We start from the raw sequence: 19,203 nt of genomic DNA, 5'->3' as shown, positions 1-19,203 counted from the left end.
CTCTTATACAGGGAAGGGGACAGGGAGGAGGACCCAACCACCACCAAGTGCCTTTTCTGCTCAGTTGAAGTCTCTACCCTCTCAACATCCTGATCCTCCAGACACCAGCTGAGCAGAACCGGGTATCTGGGGAAGAGATAAACACCAGCAGGAAAGAGACCACCCTGCCGCTGAGAGCACGAAGAGAGATGGGTGGGCGGAAGGACGCACACCCGAGCACCACAGACACCCAGGGACGTACCTGGAAGTGGCTGCAGGTGCTCCTGGCCACAGGTCTATCGCCTACAGCTACGCATCGCTCACGGCTGGGCACCACTCGGCTCGGGCGGGCACGGTTCAGCTGGGCTCGGCTCGGCACGGCACGGCTCGGCAGAGTACCACTCGCCGTCCCCACACCACCGCTCCCTTCGGCGGGACTCCGGGGCGGAGGGCGGAGCTCTGGGCGGTGCTGCCCCCTCGACCCGCCCCGCTCCCGCCCCTGGGGCGCGGCAGAGCTGCGGCGGCTCCTCGGCAGCGCCGGGGCCGGAGCGGGGCTGGCGGCGGCAGAGCTGGGGCGGCTCCTCCGCAGCGCCGGGGCCGGAGCGGGGCTGGCGGCGGCAGAGCTGGGGCGGCTCCTCCGCAGCGCCGGGGCCGGAGCGGGGCTGGCGGCGGCAGAGCTGGGGCGGCTCCTCCGCAGCGCCGGGGCCGGAGCGGGGCTGGCGGCGGCAGAGCTGGGGCGGCTCCTCCGCAGCGCCGGGGCCGGAGCGGGGCTGGCGGCGGCTGCAGAAGAGGGGACGATGCTTGGTGGCCGCTGCCCGGAGAGCCTGCAGAGGGCTGCTGCTGCAGCGCTGGTTCCAGACCTAGAGCCCAACCTGCCTGTGACCGTGCCCCGTGAGACGGCTCGGAAGCTGCCCCGAGCAGCCCTGCCACTTGTTCCCGGCAGGAGCAGGACTGTTCCAGGCTCCCCTCCCTCCCCCAACCGTTCGTGTCCTAGGCTCTGTGCTGTTTGTCCGCTCATCTACCTTCTCCTCTAGTCCGGTTCCCTCAGCAGCCCATCCAACTTGCACAGATCCACTACAACACCTTGGAGAGCCACTGTCCTTCGTTTCTCTTGAACTCAGCTTTCAGTTCCATCTCATGTCCCCTTGCTCTTGCATGGTGTGAGAAACACTGCTCCTACACACCCTCTGCAGAGCACTCTACGTTTATTCCACTTCCCACAGCATTCTAAGTCTGAATTTATTCCACTTCCCACTTCACCAGTCTGAAAAGTCCAGGTCTGTGCAGTGACTCCAAAGCAACCAGGAGCCAGATCTCTCGACCATCTTTGTTTCCTTCACCACCCTACCCTTAAGACCTTCCAAGGATGGGGCTTCTACCACCTCCCTGTGCAGCTTGTTCCAGTCTCACCACCCCCATGGTGAAGAACTTCTTCCTAACATCCAATCTGAATCTACCCACTTCCGGTTTTGCTCCATTCCCCCCTGTCCTATCACCACTCGACATCCTAAAAAGTTCCTCCCCAGCTTTCCTGTAGGCTCCCATCAGATACTGGAAGGCCACAGTAAGGTCTCCCTGGAGCCTTCTCCTCTCCAGACTGAACAGTCTCAACTCTCTCAGCCTGTCCTCAGAGGAGAGATGCTCCAGCCCTATGATCATTGTACCTGTAGGTGACATCTCTCAGAGGGAGGTATTTCCATTGGAGATACTGAGGCAAGGAGGTATCCAAAGGAGGTAAGATAGTAAAAGCACAAAAGTATCAAGCTCTATATCATCTGGCAGGCCAGCAAGAGGAACACACAACTCCTGCATCCCAGTTCACAAGACAGTGCTTCAGAAACAGAGAGGAGGCCTCCATTCAGTCATTTCTCACACCTGAGCTTGACCTCTCTTTTATTAGCATTACTGCAAAGCTCTACGTTGAGTTCTTCATCTCTGTTTAGTTATTGATTTAGAGCTGCTATCGTTGGAGCCTTCTTCCTCACCCCCTCAAGACAAGGGAACACTGATAACTTCTCCTGCCTCCCAACTCCATCTTTCAGCCTGACATCCTCTCAGATGCTCCTTGACAGATTGCAGCAATCACCCTGTGAATGGTGAGTAATTTCCTTATTGACAGCTTCTCATTTACTCTGACAACTCCCAGCACTCCCTGACACTTAAATAAGCATTAAGACATTAACAACCTGGTGCAAGTTTCAGGCTTTGAATAATAACGACCTGTGAACTCACTACATTCATGCAGGCAGCCCAAAAAAAATCCTGGTGCACCTAACTTCGCCATCCTTGGGGCCGAAAAAGGCTTTTGGAGGGGTGATTGCAGGGACTGATGACCAACATGAATGAACTAGACACCTTTTTCTATTCCAGACTGATCTCTGGCCAGTGAAGCTTTGCACATCTTTCCCTGTACTGCAGTACAGCTCGGATCTGGGCTACAAGAAACAGACTCCCTGGTTTGGGGAAACAACAACAAAGGAAAGAACAAGCAGAAACCAAGGAAGACTTCAGGAAAAGAAAAACAAAACAAAACACACAAACCCAAAGCCCCAAAATAAAACAAATAAACCACCTCCTCCTACAGCCAAACTCAATCTTTCTTCTGAATGTTGTTGTGCTCATAAACCCTCTCTGAACCATTGGGTGTAATTGGAAAGCTTTGAACTGCTTTTGGAGTGCAGAGCCCTGTGCTGCAAGGATTCCAAGGATGAAACAGCCTCCATTTGAATGGATTATCACAATGAGAAAGTGATCCTGCTGTGTTTGCTTAAAGGTTGTACTCACACTCGGTTTGTTTCTGTTGTCTGTGTGCCTAGCATGTAGCTAGTCTGCAGCTCTGGTAGGGTGGGTGATGGATGAGTTTGGAAGATACTCTCTTCCGTTACTTCCAGCTGAACCAGACATGTCAGGCTGTGTGGTGGAGGAAATTCATCCTTTCATAACCCGCAGCAGTAGTGGTTCTCAGACAAAACTCAAAGCACTCTTTAAAGTAAGAAGCTGCTGTAGCAGACTACTCTGCCAGAAACTTGGCCTGGCTCCCAGATGTTTAATAAACTTGATAGTGCCTCCTCAGAATCTTTGGCTGGGCTTCAGTCATCTCTACCCACAACCAGTGCACAAAGGATTCAAAGACTTCCCAGACCATAACTTCTGTTTTGAAATATGGATAGAATATGCACACACATTGCTCTGTGCTTGCTTTGTTGGGAGGGGAGCTGGTATATCTTCCACAGCTCCCTGCTGCAAAATGGGTTTGCAGTTCAGCAGATAAGACCAAGAAAATGAGGAGATGGCCTGAAAACGACAATAATAATGCCTTTTTTTACCTGTAAGTTGTTCATTCAGTTGTAGGTCAGTGAAGAAAAAGACTTGTTAGAAATTAAAGTAGTCTGGCAACCTATGGGAAAGGAATTTGGTGAATGACCTCTGTTAATTCCAAGGAATGGGTCTGCATTTCCAAAGCTGTCACCATAGCATGCAGCAGCTGCACGGGGAACAGCTTTCCTATCTGCAAGTATTTGTAAGATGTCAGGCTTAGAGGCTCCCACTGACACCATCTGACTCTTGAGGGCCATGCTATTAAGCAAATAATTGTCATCTTAAAACCATTTCAATGTTGCTTCTTGCGACAGAAACGGCCTCAAAACCATACATTACCATTTGGGTGATGGGGACAAGCTACTGCTGGGGAGATTCCCAATGGACTCCAGGGGAAAAATGTTTCCCCATGAGAAGAGTCAGATTGCCACTGGCCTGCTGGGCTGCAAATATGATTTGACAGTGACGAAAGATATTATAACAGAGTTCTGGGGGTGAAAGAATAATTCCCTCTCCTCTCCTTCCTGTAATTCTGATTGGAAGAGAAACTGCAAACTTGAAAACATTGACACAAAAAAAGAGCTTTTGTTGCTGTAGCCTTTAAATGGCAGCCAGTGCTGCAACAAATCACCCATCTGCAGTGATGCTGATACAAAAATTACTTCAGAGGCCTGACATGTGGACTAGAAGCATTATTTAATGTGGCTGCCTGAAAGCTCTTTGTTCATTACTCCAGCAGCTGGTCCTAGTTGCCATGAGACTTCTTGTGTGTTCTTCTCTGAAATGTAGGAAAACCACACTCCACATCTCATCACAAGAGCTGTGCCTGATTTCAACTACATCCAACCCAGAGATTCTCCTATCACCACTCATCATGGAGATGGCTCTTCCATCTCCTATAGATCAGCAGCATCATTCCATTCTGCACTGCTCTCTGTAGGATCAGGCAGCGATAGGCTTAACTGATTATGATCAGACTCAGCAGAAGCAACTCAAGAGAGCTTTAGGGGTTTCACTTCAGTCATCCAAAGCAGCAAAATCCTCAAAAGGCTCAATGAACAGTCAGCACAGATCTTTACCAGGGAATATGGAAGTTGGACTAGATGGCATTTGGAGGTTCCAACCCAAACCGTTCTATGATTCTGTAATACAAAAATCATGCCCTATGATGGTACAGAAATAGGTGTTTTCTGGCCAAGGCCCTACAAATGTTTCTTTTTATACCTATCTGGAGCTATCAAACTGATCACTAATTTGCTTTAAGGGTGATGAGTCACTGAAACAGGTTGCGCTGGGAGGGCATGGATGCACCTCCCCGTGGGTGTTCAAGGTCAGGATGGATGGGACCTCGAGCAACCTGGGCTAGTGGAGAGTGTCGCTGCCCATGGAGACCCCAGACCTGGAGGCAGTGCTGCAGGTGAGGTTTCAGCAGAGCAGAGGGCAGAATCCCCTCCCTGTGCTGCTGCTCTACCTGTTCTGAGTGCAGCCAGCACACAGCTGCCTGCTGGGCTGCCAGCAACCAGTGCTGACTCATGCAGAGTTTGTCACCAGCTGACACCCCAAAGGCTTTCTCCTCAAGACCACTCCTCAAACTAATCTTCATCCAGCCATTACTGCTGTTGCAAACCAGACACTCAAACTATATATTAAGTTCTCAACTTACCAGAAGAGGTTACATCACCACTTAGAATTTGGGCTTTACCCCCAAAGAGTAAACTACCACAGTACTCAGAACTGGGAAGCAAAATGACAATTACTATTCATTTACAAAAGTAGGCTAAATATAAAAGGTAATGAACCTATACAAATATATACACACAGAAGTAGACAGCAGCCCAGCTACCTCCCTGCAAACTGCAGCCTGCAAGGCCATGTTGCCTTACCTCCTACTGAAATCCAACCCAATCAGTGGTTGGCACAGAGAAACAAGGTCAGAGATAAAAACAAGCAAGGAAGAGAGCCACAACATTCTGAACTCCAAAATACATTGAATTTTCTTAGACCAGTGGAGTGGGATAAACATATCTCTTATAAATTTTTCAGGCCCTTTGAGAGTAGACTCACAGAAACGTTCAGGTTGGAAAAGCCCATCAGGATCACCAAGTCCAACCCATAACCCTACCCTAAGAGGTTCACCCTAAACCATATCATAGAATCATAGAATCATAGAATCATAGAATCAACCAGGTTGGAAGAGACCTCCAAGATCATCGAGTCCAACCTATCACCCAGCCCTAGCCAGTCAACTAGACCATGGCACTGAGTGCCTCATCCAGTCTTTTCTTGAAGACCCCCAGGGACGGTGCCTCCACCACCTCCCTGGGCAGCCCATTCCAATGGGAAATCACTCTCTCTGTGAAGAACTTCTTCCTAACATCCAGCCTATACCTACCCTGGCACAACTTGAGACTGTGTCCCCTTGTTCTATTGCTGGTTACCTGGGAGAAGAGGCCAACCCCAAGCACCACATCCAAATGACTTTTAAACACATCCAGGTTTGGTGACTCAACCACCTCCCTGGGCAGCTCATTCCAATGCCTGACCACTCTTGCTGGGAGAAAAGCCCAGTCTAAACCTACCCAGTTGCAGCTGAGGCCATTCCCTTTCATCCTATCTGGAAGGTGTCCAGAGAAGGGCAAAGAAGCTGGTGATAGGCCTGGAACACAGCCCTGCGAGGAGAGGCTGAGGGAGCTGGGGGTGTGCAGCCTGCAGAAGAGGAGGCTCAGGGCAGAGCTTATTGCTGTCTACAACTACCTGAAGGGAGGCTGTAGCCAGTTGGGGTTGGTCTCTTCTCCCAGGCAAGCAGCAATAGAAGAAGGGGACACAGTCTAAAGTTGTGGCAGAGGAGGTCTAGGCTGGATGTTAGGAGGAAGTTCTTCCCAGAGAGAGTGATTGGCATTGGAATGGGCTGCCCAGGGAAGTGGAGCAGTCGCCATCCCTGGAGGTGTTGAAGCCAAGCCTGGCTGGGGCACTTAGTGCCATGGTCTGGTTGACTGGACAGGGCTGGGTGCTAGGTTGGACTGGCTGAGCTTGGAGGTCTCTTCCAACCTGGGTGATTCTATAATTCCAAGTGACCAGCACCAACCTCTCCACAATGTCCTTTCAGGAAGCTGTAGACAGTCCATCCCCCTGGCCTTGTTCTGAATTCTCCAGGAAACTTTATTTACAATTAGGACCCTAGTCCTAAATGGTAACATTTGCTCAGCCCAAATACCTTCCAGCCCTGCCTGGGGGGTAGACATGCTAAGCTGCTTTGCTAGCGACAGTGCCCTTATGGCAGCACCAAGGTGACCTGTGCTTTCCCCCGAGCAAGTGGCTCATTTTCCCTCCAGCCTTCAGCCAGCAGTGCCCCACACCAGCTGCCTTCACCAGCAGTAACTGCCACTGCTGTTCAGAGCAGAAAGAAGAACTGATGAAGCATCACCCTGGCTACAAAACACATTTGTTCTGTAGGAAGCAGTAAAAAAAAAATTGCTAGACAGCACAACAGCATTTTGCTGGGTGAAGAAACTCCTCCTGCCCCGCACCCAACAACCTCATTTTCCTCTGTGAGCTTAAAGCTGCAGCTGCCAACATATGGGCTGGGTACAGATGGTCATGAGTAGGCTTAAGGTGCTTTAGTGAATTCTGCAGAACAGGTGCTTCTTTCTAATGACTTTTGAAGTAACATATGGGCTTCAGAGAAAATTCAGGGGGGGTTGCAAACCTTGCTCTTGTAGCTACATCTTGTAGGACACTAGGGAAATCTATCTGTGCCAGCTCCCTGTACTGCAGCTACCATCAGGACAGTAACTACTGAAAGAAAGCTGGGGAGGGACTCCTGACAAAGGGTTGGAGTGATAGGATGAGGGACAATGGCTTTGAGGTGGGAGAGAGGAGATTGAGACTGGACATTAGGAAGAAATTGTTTCCAGTAAGGGTGGAGAGACACTGGAACAGGCTGACCCAGGAGGCAGTGCACGTCTCCTCCCTTCGAAGCCAGCTTGAATGGGGCCCTGAGCAATAAGGGCTCGCAGGATGTCTCTGCCTATGGCAGGGAGGGTGGAACTAGATGATCTTTGAGGTCCCTTCTAATCGAAACCATTCTATGAGTGGGTGGTGGGAAGAAGTATTGAAATGTTTCTGCTTTGGTGCAGAAACAACAGCAGCTAAACATATTTTTACTGCTACAGTGGGAAAAACACATGCATACATCTAGCCCTATCCTCCCCTGCTTTTTTTCACCAGTAAGAGGTTTCTTTTTCCAGGGCAGACATGTTTTGAAGTCTGTCTGGATCTGAAAAGGAAGGATTTTCTTTGCAAAAACACAAGAGAAGTAAACTGACAGAGAAAATGGAGTCAGTAAGACCAGGTGCTGACATAAGCCTTCAAATGAGCTGTGTCCTGGGGTTGTTTTCTCCTCTACACAGGAAAATAAACAGAATCTCCCAAAATTACTGGTAACTACATTCCCTTTTGACATTAATCAAGCAGAGAAGAAAAAAAAATGATAGGACTAGATGCCTCCTAGTAGGAAGGACACTTTGTCTCTGTGGAAATAAGCACTGGTGCTTTTCTGTTCTGCCTCCAGGGCTTTCACAGAATCACTTAGACTGGAAAAGACCTTCAAGCTCATGGAATCCAATGATTAGTTTCACACTGACAAGTCCCTGACTAAACCAAAGCCCTCAGCACAACATCTCATCACTAGGAATCGCTAGGGTTGGAAAGGACCACCAGGATCAGCCAGTCCAACCTTCATCCCAACATCCTTCATCACCAGACCATAGCCTCAAGCACCACATCCATTCTCCTCTTAAACACCTCCAGGGATGGTGGCTCCAGCACCTCCCTGGGCAGCCTGTTCCAGTGCCTAACCACCTGCTCAGTAAAGAACTTCCTCCCAACAGCCAACCTAAACCTCCCCGAGGCAACTTGAGGCTGCTTCCTCTTGTGCTAGCATTAGTAATTCGGGAGAAGAGAGCAGCTCCAGCCTCACTCCAACCTCCTTTTATGTAGCTGCAGAGGGCAATAAGGTCCCCTCTCAGCCTGCTCTCCTCCAGACTAAGCACCCCCAGCTCCCTCAGCCGCTCCTCACAGGCCATGTTTGCCAGAGCTCTCCCCAGCCTCGTCGCCCTTCTCTGCACCCGCTCCAGCACCTCAGTGTCCCTCCTGTTTTGCATGTGCCTCATGTTGGTGCACCTCAATGTTTTGCCTTTCTCCGCTTTCCTAGGGATGGAAGCGAATGCCCCACAGGCAGCAGGTAAGCCTGGGCGGCAGTTGCTGCCACGGGGAAAGGCCATTTCCACCACCCCGGCCTGCGCCTGCGCTGCTGTGGCAGCCGCAGTGGCCAGCGGGGGCTGCGCTGGGCTCAGCGGGGCCCGGAGAGCGGGAAGGGAGGGACGGGGTCGGTGCGGGGCTGCGGAGGGACGAGCCGGGCCCGCTGGTCCATCGGAGGCAGTGGAGGAGCGTTTGGCCGAGGTCCCCCCAGCGCCCAGAGGCAGCAGACGAGCGTTTGGCTGAGGCGCCCTGGAACCGCTGCGGAACAGTCTGCAGTGGTCACTGCTGGTGTGCGCCACGGGAAGAAGCTCCCGAGAGAACGGAGCAGGACGAGACTAAAGCTTCCCTCCTAGAGCCCGGCAGAGGGATTGTTGGGGTGGGCAGCGTGGGGCCGAGAGCGGTGCCAGGGCGGGGGCAGCAGCTCCCCACTCGCTCCAGACAGGGCCCCTCCTTCAGGGGCAGGGTGGAAGCAGGCAGCAGGCACCTGCTGGGGCCTCCGTGCCTGAATGGCCACGAATGTTCCCACCCTTCTCCTGCGATTGCCCTCTTTGGCCTCAATCCAGGCAGCATCTGGTGCAGTGCGACAGAGAAGAGGTGAAGAGGCTGGAGCAGAGAGCTGGTGAGCCTGTGCCCTGTGCTGGCAGCATGTGCAGAGGGCAAGGGGCAGCCACCCTGGCACTTGCAGCCGCTGCCCTCTGCTGCAGCTCACCCAGAGCCCTGGGGGCTAGGACTAAGGGCAGGGCTCCTGGGCCAGTGCTGGAGCTGCTGCTGTGCACTGTCTGTGCACAGAGAGGGAGGCTGCAGAGCACTGAGGGCTGAGCAGCTCCTGCTTGCTTTCTCTCCTCAGATTCATCACCACAGTGAGAGCCTTCACAGGCTCCTCAGCATCCTCCTATGAAGAAGAGGTATCACCCAGCAGAGCCTGGCTCCATCCTCCTGGCACTCACCCTGCACGTATCTATAAATATTGATGAGGTCACCTCTCAGATTCCTCTTCTCCAAGCTGCACAGCCACAGCTCCCTCAGTCTCTCCTTCTAAGAGAGACAGATGTTCCACTCCCTTCATCATCTTGGCTCTGTGCTGGACCCTGGCAAGCAGTTCTATGTCCCTCTTGAAGTGGGGGGCCCAGAACTGGATGTCACCAGTTGGATCATTTAGGCAGCATTTCACAGAGTCACAGACTGTTAGGGGTTGGAAGGGATCTCCAAAGCTTATCCAGAGCGGGATCACCTACGCCACACAGGAACACATCCAGGCAGATCTTGAGTATCTCCAGAGAGGGAGACTCCACAACCCCCCTGGGCAGCCTCCCTCACAGTCTAATAGATGGAATCTGAAAACTCTGAAATACTCCAATAGATTGTGATCCAATCACACAAATATGCACACAGGATTTTTGTTTTGAGTCACAGGCTTACATTTGTGGGGTGCAATTAAGAATTGCCAGGGTGTTACTGGGGTTATGCAGGAAGGGGACAAAACAGCTTATCAGGCTAGGAACAAGCAGAGATGGATAGACTTCAGGCAGCTGACAAAGGCAGAGGAGTTGTCAAACGAATTTCCTTTAGGATGCTAAGTGAGTAGGGTGAAAGGTACCTGTCTGGGCATGGTGTGGTTTCCTCTGTTCTGAGTTTTCCTGCAGAGGTGGAGGCCTGAGGCAGTCAAGGTTCAGATATCCCCCAGGTCTTTAAAAAGTGGAGAATGCAGATAAGGAATTTCATAGTGTACATTCATGTCTGCAACTTGGAATGTCTCCTGCTGAGGCAAGAAAAAGGTGAAGCTGCAAAGGTTATCAGACACACCATCAGTTCCATGGAGGAAGTGAGGTCATGGCTTCTCCAGAGGGCGTCAGAATTTGGCCCTGTGTGTTTCTCAAATGGTATTTCACATTTTCTCTCATTTTATTGATCTTATCCTTGTTTTTTGTTACCTGCCTACTACCCAAGGCTTGTAGGGCAAACAACCTTGTCTCTTTGCTCTACCTCTCTTTCTGTTTTAGCCTTGCTCTGCAGTGGTTAGGAGTTGAATCACAGAATCAGTCAGGGTTGGAAGGGACCACAAGGATCATCCAGTTCCAACGCCCCTGCCATGGGCAGGGACATTCTACCCTACATCAGGCTGGCCAGAGCCTCATCTAGCCTGGCCTTAAACACCTCCATGTATTGGGCCTCAACCACCTCCCTGCGCAACCCATTCCAGGCTCTCACCACTCTCATGCTGAACAACTTCCTCCTCACGTCCACTCTGAATCTCCACACCTTCAGCTTTGCTCCATTCCCCCTATTCCTGTCACTACCTGAACAAAAATCCCACTCTTTCTTCCTCTTCTGGTCTGGTTTTCCCTTCCCTGCTGCATTCCTGACTGCTGAACACAGGATGTCACAACCTTGCTCATGTAGGCACAGGAGTAACCATCCTCTTTTCATTGTGAGTTGGGTAAAACCCATATGACTGCACACTCTGTGACAAATTCACTGTCAGCATCACACTGCAGAACTGTGTCATGGAATAAAAGTGAAATTGCACAAGGAGCACCACGAAGACCATAGAGATTGTCCAGAGGAGGGCCATGAAAATGATCAGGGGGTTGGAGCACTTCTGCTATGAGGACAGGCTGAATGAGCTGAGGGTGTTCAGCTTGGAGAAAAGGAAGCTCCAGAGAGACCTAGTAGCAACCTTCAGGTACCTGGAGGGGGCTACATCAGGTCCATGCTCTTCCTGTGTTGAGGGCTCCAGAGCTGGCCCCATCACTGCAGGTGAAGTCTGCCCAGAGCAGAGCAGAGGGGCAGGATCCCCTCCCTCCAGATTTGGCCAGGCTGCTTTGGATGCAGCCCAGGCTGCTATTGGCCTCACACTGCCTGCTCCTGTCCAGCTGCTCACTCACCACCACCTCCAAGTCCTTTTCCCCAGGGCTGCTTTCTGCCACCTCCTCCCCCAGCTGGTATTGATGGGGCCTGCCTGAATTCCCAGTTCTCACCCCATCTTTGTCTGCAGATGCATACACTTCTGTTTCCTGCCAGGTTTGTGGAGCACTCTATATAAGCTCAATTTTTCTCCACATCAGGCTTTAACTCCTGTGCTTCCCAGAAATGTTGGCATCTGAACTCTGTTTGTGCCTCTAAGCTTTATATGCCAGACTTCTTCTCAGTTCTTAATAACCTCCTAACCCACCCTTGCAGTTAATTTGTGCTGTAACTGATATGCTGCTGCTTAATGAGAGCAAGTGGGAGGACTGGGTCAGCTGGAAGGAAGCTCTGAATCCCTTTGTCACAGTTGGCTGCCGCTGCTGGAGTGTTTTGGTTTGTTGTTTTTTCCTTTCCCCCTGAGGTTCTTAAACTAAATGATAGTTCCCAGACTTCTGGACTGTGGCACACATGTCACTGTGTGGTGTAGAGCCAAGACTGAGTAGTGAAGGGTGGTGGTTGAGTCTGGTTTGTTGAAAGCTCCCCCCTTGTAATAAGCTAAAAGGCACGGGAAGGTGATTTGCTTTCTCAAGCCATATTTTCCTGTTCATAGGTGCCCTCAGGAGAGAGGTCAAATCCTGTGCACAGCTGCAGTTAAAAAGAGAGATGGCTCTGAAGGAAACTTCTGCAACAACAGGATCTAAGGGAATATTTTGTCTTTGATGGGACTGAAGTTGTAATCAGGGTGGGTAGACACACGCATTTTAAATGCCAAAAGGGACAAACAGTGTGTCATAAGCAGGTGACACATGCAGTATCTGTGACACACGCAGTATCTGTCACTATGTAAGAGGAGAACTAAGTCAGTGTTACAGGATTCCAGCTGGTTTCTGCTGTTTTCCATGTTCACATGACACACTGACACTGCAAATCACGTTGTGTGGATTGGAGAGCCTCCTGTTGACTACTGCGGACCAGCGATCTGAAGGTGAACTCTCACCTTCTTAGCCCAAGCTGAAGCTTGTTCAGTACAGTTTTAATGTGGCAACTAAACTGCAGCATTCACAAATGCTCTTGAGGGCAGTGAGAGGAGCTGACTATTTGTGAAAGCTGTTGCATGAAGCTGTTTATCTTTGATCTATGGAATTGGTCTCACAGGTCAAAAATCAAAGAATGGTTTGAGTGGGAAAGGACCTCCAAAGCTCATCTAGTCCAACGCCTCCTGCAGTCAGCAGAGGCATCCTCCACTAGATCAGGCTGCACACAGCCCTGTCCAGCCTCACCTTGAATAGCTCCAGGGATGGGTCCTCAACCACCTCCTTGGACAACCTGCTGCAATGTTCCACTAACCTTATGGTGCACGAACTTGTTCCTCACATCCAATCTAAATCTGCTCTGCTCTAGTCTGAAGCCACTGCCCTGTGTCCTGTCACTGCAGGCCTTTGCAAACAGTCTCTTTACATCCTTCTTGTAATCTCCTTCAGGTACAGGAAGGTCATTATTAAGTCCCCCTGAAATCTTCTCTTCTCCAGGCCGAACAACCCCAGCTCCCTCAGCCTGTCCTTGCAGCCCCTGATCACTTTCGAGGCCCTCTGCTGGACCTGCTCCATTAGGTCCATGTCCTTCACGAATTAAGGGCTCCAGACCTGGGTGCAGGTGAGGTCTCAGCAGAGCAGAGTGAAGTGCATGGAGAGAGGGCAGAACATACTGTTTTTCCAACCCACTTTTCTACTTAGAGAAAGCAGCAGCTGCACAGGTTGTATTCATTCCTTCTTGAATCTCAGCCTGAAATCAAATCACTGCTTACCAAGCACTTAGCACAGTCAATCTGTTTGCTGTATAGCACCAACTCCACTCTTCAGTGATATTCCACAGCAGCTCAGCTGACATTCACAGTGGCTTACAGATATTCTACGCAGGGAATGGGCCCTGCAAGAGAAAATATCAACTCAACGTGGGGTGAGCTCTGGCACAGACATCTTCACCAGCTAAAAAAGTGGGTTTGATTTTTCCAGATGATGAAATCCACTTGAATAGATCATTGCCCTCAGAAAAGGTCACTTCTGACACAAATCTTTTCCAACAAGAGGAAGGTTTTGACAGAAATTACAGGGAAAAAAAGGAAAAAAACCCTCAAGTTTATTTCTGAATCAGTCAGCATTAACAACTCCAGGCTCATCCTTATGAAAAGCTTTTCTGGTGTGAAACATAGAAAGTTCCTGTGCTAATGAGAGTTCAAAAATAGACTTGAGCTTGGAGCTAAATCCTGAAAGCTGACAAGAATCTGACTCGTGCTGGATTGAACAGAAGGCGCTCAGCAGGTCTTAGTATCTGGCCTTTACTGAACAGCAGGAGCCAGGCCTGTCTACAGGAGGAGGGATGAGTATTCTATAAAAGGACTTTGGTCACCACTTGATGGGTTTGTAAGCCCTGGATCTGGTCATCTGCAGCACTGTTTGGACATCAGTCTTGCAGACAGGGTAGTGAAGCTGGGTAGATGTTGAAAGGTAATGATTTGGTAGGAGTGAAAAGAAAGCTTCCTGCAGCCACTGTCCCAGAAAAATACTAATTGATGGTGTCTCCATAATTACAGTGAGCCACCTTGTGTGGTACAGGTGCAGTCATTGTCCTTACCCAAACCTCACACCTACACATTGGTTCCGATTCCCTGCTAGGACTACAAAGTTCTCTACTCCATGTAAGCTCCCTTGTTCCAAAACAATAACACACAACCTCCTGGGACAGCTGCTCACAGATGATGAGCTCTTCCCACCTTCCTTTGAAGTCAATGTGGTAGTTGTGTGTTGCACAGTCTGAGCATTTGGCCTAATAAAACTGAATTTACAGCGGAATCTAATACCTCGTGGTACTGAGACTGAGTTTGTGGTCCTGACCAACACCTCAGGAGCTCTTTTACTGATTAAGAACATTTTCACCTAGACTGCTCTGACAGTAAGCCCAGCTGTAGGAGAACAAAGACCACTTCAAGAATGCACAACACTAAAGGCAGTTCAGTATTAGCAACACAGTCTAGAGTGAGAAGAGACAGACACACAGCTACATCTGGTTTTCAGTTTTCTTGCTACTTTGCCTATAAAATCAGTGTCTGCAGATAAAGACGTGTAGCTTTGGCCCTGCAGTTGTACTAGCTGACTTCTTTGGGGCAAGAATACAGTCTAGGTTAGTACAGATGAAATGACCTCTTCCTATGAGATGTTACCACCAGGCATAGAACTGTAACAAACAAGAGGGATTCTTTTCTTGGCTACCCAGCATGGTGTAACCACTGAGTGGATTGCTTGCCACAAAAGCATATGGCTGGGAGGCAAGTCCTGCAAACTGCTGCTCTGCAGCCTGAAAATGGAATGAGCTCTGGGGTTCTGTAAAGGGAGCTAAAGAGAGAGCAAAGAAGCTCATGTGATAGCATGTTCGTCACAGCTGCTTGTGATGGACAAAGGCAGGGCACTATTTATAGCATTCAGATGAGGAACTTCAGCTTTTATGTCAGTGGTGGCCTTAGAGAGGAGTCTAAATGGAAAGGAATAAGGAAGATGGATTTTGGTCAGCTTGACAGGCTGTGTTTTGTCCATCAGATTTGTAATGCTGCTGCTCTTCACAGTAACATTCAAGTTGGAAAAGCCCCTCAGGATCACCAAGTCCAACCAATATCCCTGCTTTGCAAAGTGCACCCTAAACCATATCCTCAAAGCACCATATCCAAGCGACTTTTAAACACCTCCAGGGTTGGTGACTCCACCACCCCCCTGGGCAGCACATTCCAACGCCTGACCACTCTTGCTGGGAATTTTTTTTTTCCTAGTATCTAGTCTAAACCTACTGAGTCACAGCTTGAAGCCATTCCCTCTTATTCTATCACTAATTACCTGAGAGAAGAGACCAGCACAGACCTCTCCACAAGGTCCCTGCTTTGAGAGGAAAGCCTATCTCATCTTCCAGGCTCCCGCGCCTGCCTCAGAGGACAGCTGCTCCCTGCTCTGATCTTTGATGCGGCAAGGCCCATGAGAAAGGCACTCACAGTAAGGCCACCTGTAGTTTGCCTGAAGAGCAGACAGTTGTGCAAGCCTTGACAGTTCCCCCAGGGGTTTCTCTTGGTGCTTAGCTCCACATTCTTTGATCCAGCTTTCTAGATCTCCATCAGCTTCCACAGAGCTCTGCACAGGACAGCTATGGCTCTGCAACCACACCTGTCCTCCTTCCTGAACTAGAAAGGTGGTTGTTGGTTTCCATTTGGCTGCCTAAATGATCCAACTGGTGACATCGCTGTCACCTGCTCAGGCAGAGGGCTGATGGTAGCAAAGAGAAAGGCAAACACAGGACAATCAAGGGCAGAGAACAAAGCAGATTACAAAAAGTACTTGGCCCTTTTCCAACTTATCCGTGATTCAAAAGTATTGCTCAAGGAAAAGGCAGGTGGCACAAAGGGGTTAAAGCTGCGCATCACTTCTCGCCTCCCCCAGAGCAGCAGCTCACTCCACAGGTGCTCCCAGTGCCCTGCCAGCAGCAGTATTTTCAACCCTGCTCTTCAGAATCATCAGACCTTACTATCAGATGCTGGTGTATTCACTGAGCACTTAACGAGTACTTGTAAGACAACAGCCACCACACAATTAAATCAAGGACACGCTTTGCACTCAGCCTGGCAGCAGGCTACACATCTGCAACTCAAGCAAGCAGTCAAAATTCAGGGGATGTCAGAAGTCAAAATAAACAATATCCAAACCCATTTCACTGTACCCAGAGGATATCTGCTGTGAAAGGAAGGGTGAAGGAGTCTCAGAGCACAGAAATCATGCCAAGTTCCCCATCAGTCTGGCAGCACTTTTGCAACACAAGACTTCTGGGAACACTCTGCAGCACCCAACTCTAAAGTCATGAGCATCCAGGCAGAGCCTCTTTTGTCTTCTGAGACAAAAGGTCACTAAGTTCTCTCTTCAAACCCTAAAGGCTTTCCCCTACACTTCTGTTAAGTGATGTGCACATAGCAGAGCCTCTTACACAGGTGCGGTGCTTCGGCCAGCTCGGGAGCCCCTGGCATGGGAGGGACACAGACCTGATGGAGCAGCACAAAAATGACCCTTCCCAACCAGTCGAATCAGGACAACATGACAGAAAGAACACTTCCCATAGTGGCAATCTCCACACTGTGCCAAGGTTAAGGATGCAGGCGCCATAGTTTCACGCAGGAGAAGGCAAACAAAACCGGATCCTTCTCACCAACAAATTACTGCCCAAACTCAGGATCTGAGTCTCAAAACCTCCCTTGTGGGATAGAGCCATACCTTGGGTAATCAAACAACATCTCACATCAATAAAGAGATGTCCCCCAGCACAACTGAGGTTTTTTGCACCCCAGCAAACCACTGACCTCACACAGGGTTCATTAATGGACACTTTACTCCCCCTACTGCAAGAAAATGCTCTGGGCTGCTGCAGCTCCCTTCAAAGCCCAGAGCTCTGCCAGAGCACAAGGACAGGTTCCTCACTTCAGCCCACAGGCTTCCAAGCAGGGAGAAAAGATCTAAGGAAAAACCACACAGGAGCGTGGGGGAGCAGCCTGAGTGAGTCTAAAGCTGAGCTCCAAGCCTCCATGCTTCCAACTTCCCATCAGGGAACAAAATCTGCGTCCTGTTTTTAAGAAGCGAGCAGGAATTGAGTGCTCAGGTACTCACACACACAATAAACTCTGATATCTGATTCCCCAAACACCGTCTCAGAAGGAAAAGTCTTCCACAGACACCCAGTACATGTATCTATAACCACACACTCACCAAGGCGGGTGGGTGAGGGTCCCTGGGGTCTGTTCTGAAGGAGAGAAGTGCCAAGCTGCCCAGAATGCTTCCATGGAGCAAGAACAGGAGAAACCTCTGCACAGCAGAACTCCATTTACAGCCTTACCGCTTCGCCTGTAGTCAATTGCCTAATGAGCTGGGGGGAAGGGTTTCTGCAGGCGAGCTGAAGAACCCTAGAGAGGGGCATCAGAGACAAGGAGAAGCTGCTCTTTGTCGTTTGTTAAGGGCTCTGCCCCGGGCGGGTAAATGTATCAGCAACACCTGGCTGCACCTTGCTCAAGCACCAACCACACTTCTACCAGGCTTTATGACACGAACACAGAGCCTGCTTGAGCTTCTCCCAGGAGTAGAGAGCCTGCTTGAGCTTCTCCTGACCTTCACAAGAGGCTGAACCAAAGCATCCTATAATTTACCCCTCCTGTTTTTCAGCGTTTGAGAATCACTAAAATAGAGTGGAAGATTCTGTTCATCTTCAGTGCTGGCTGAACACAAGGGAAAGGCCTTTTGAAACTTACTTTATTTGAAGCTTGTATCACCTAATAACAACACTCAAGCACCAGGCTGCCATTTCAATGTGCACAACATCTAGATGAAGGAATTATAACTTATTCCTGCATTAAAATTCTGCTCCTTCCCTTCACATCCATTGGCCAGTGCTGCAAAATCAAGTAACTGAAACAGTGGATCCTCCTCCTCTCATGGTTTCTACGGATGAAGCCTGTCAGGAGCAGCTGTACTACTTCTTCTCTAGGAAAACGTTTCTGGTTTCCATCCTGTTTACCCTTAGAGCCTGAGAGTTTTGGGGCTGCAGCTGATTCACTGCCTGTAAGTGACCTGGTCCTGGTGTAAAGCTGCAAATGGTGACAGCACCTCGCTGTCTGCTAGAGAGAAAACCAGAAAGGTAAACCCTATCCCATGTTAGCTCAGTATATAAACACTTGGCAAAGTGCTGCCAGTGTTCTCTCCAGCTCATCCTTGCTTTACCAACCCCCTCTGTGAGCAGCAGCCAGCTCAGGGTAATGACAGATGCAGAATGGGCCTAGGCTGCCCACCCCAATCCTGTCACAGCAGCACAGGGGCAGCTGCAAACCTCCTTCCTCCAAGGAGCCGCCTCAGTACCCAAGAGACAGAATGGGCAAAGCTCCAAAGCAGTGAGGCCACTGCAGGGAGCTGCCCTTGCAGTGCCAAGAGGGCAGCAGCGCTGCCAGGGGCATGAATGCTGGGCATGCCCTGGGGGACATCCTCCTGGCAGCACTTCAGAAACCTCTCCAAGCACCAGTCCTGAGCAGCTCTTCTGCCAGCACTGAGCCCTCTAACAGCCTGGGACAAACACCTCAGCCACCACTTGTTCACTTCTCCTGCAACTTCTGCCCCTGGATGGCACCAACCTGTCAGGGAGTGCCTGGGGCCAGGCCCTGCTGCTCACCAGCAGCTGACCCCAGTACAGGCTTCCTCGAGGCCCTTTTGGGAGGGTAGAAGATGTCTTGAGCCATGACCCTCCTGCCACGCTGAGCATCTCCAGTGGGACCCATCCTTGCTCTCAAAGGAAAGGGCGAGAGGAGAACGAGAGAGAAAAGGAAGATGCCAACTTGTGCACAAGCAGCTGAGAGCAGGAGTCCTGGCGCAGCTCCTCACTAGCAGCTCCTGCATTGATTGCTCATTCCCCACAGGAAGGAACCAACCGTCTGGGCAAGTGCTCACACACAGGGCAGGACCAAAAACTGTGTGGCAGGAGGGAGAGAGTCCCCAGAAGGAGCCGAAGGGGGCAGGTGGAGAATGGGAAGCGGGAGTCGGGGGGGGGGGACAGAAGCCAAAGCCAAGGCACTACAGCCAGGCATAAAAACACAGATCAAATTTATTCGTTACTGCAGGAGCAAGCGGCGCTGGGCACGAGGGGAGCCTCTGCCCTACCAACTTCGTGCCAAGGGCACCG

At 50.4% G+C, this 19,203-nt stretch overlaps 1 protein-coding gene across 3 annotated transcripts in view; it reads right to left on the bottom strand.

Annotated features, from left to right (window-relative positions):
- RASGEF1B (RasGEF domain family member 1B) overlaps window positions 1-17,424 on the bottom strand; it is a 49,508-nt gene extending 32,084 nt beyond the window's left edge. Inside the window, exons 1-2 of one of the 3 annotated variants that reach the window (XM_064149621.1) lie at window positions 13,268-13,360; window positions 10,154-10,315 (exon numbers count right to left, since the gene is read on the bottom strand). In XM_064149621.1, the coding sequence (XP_064005691.1) occupies window positions 10,154-10,165 (12 nt within the window). In that variant the 5' untranslated portion in view covers window positions 10,166-10,315; window positions 13,268-13,360. Of the gene's footprint in view, window positions 1-241; window positions 489-10,153; window positions 10,316-13,267; window positions 13,361-17,249 lie in introns of those variants that run through there. The other 2 variants (XM_064149622.1, XM_064149623.1) reach the window with 2 other exon arrangements.
- Between the last annotated feature and the right edge of the window lie 1,779 nt (window positions 17,425-19,203).

Source organism: Pogoniulus pusillus, chromosome 10 (genome assembly GCF_015220805.1).
Source record: "Pogoniulus pusillus isolate bPogPus1 chromosome 10, bPogPus1.pri, whole genome shotgun sequence".
NCBI lineage: Eukaryota > Metazoa > Chordata > Aves > Piciformes > Lybiidae > Pogoniulus > Pogoniulus pusillus.
Note: the sequence above shows the minus strand (reverse complement) of the source record. Positions and strands in the feature narration are given on the sequence as shown.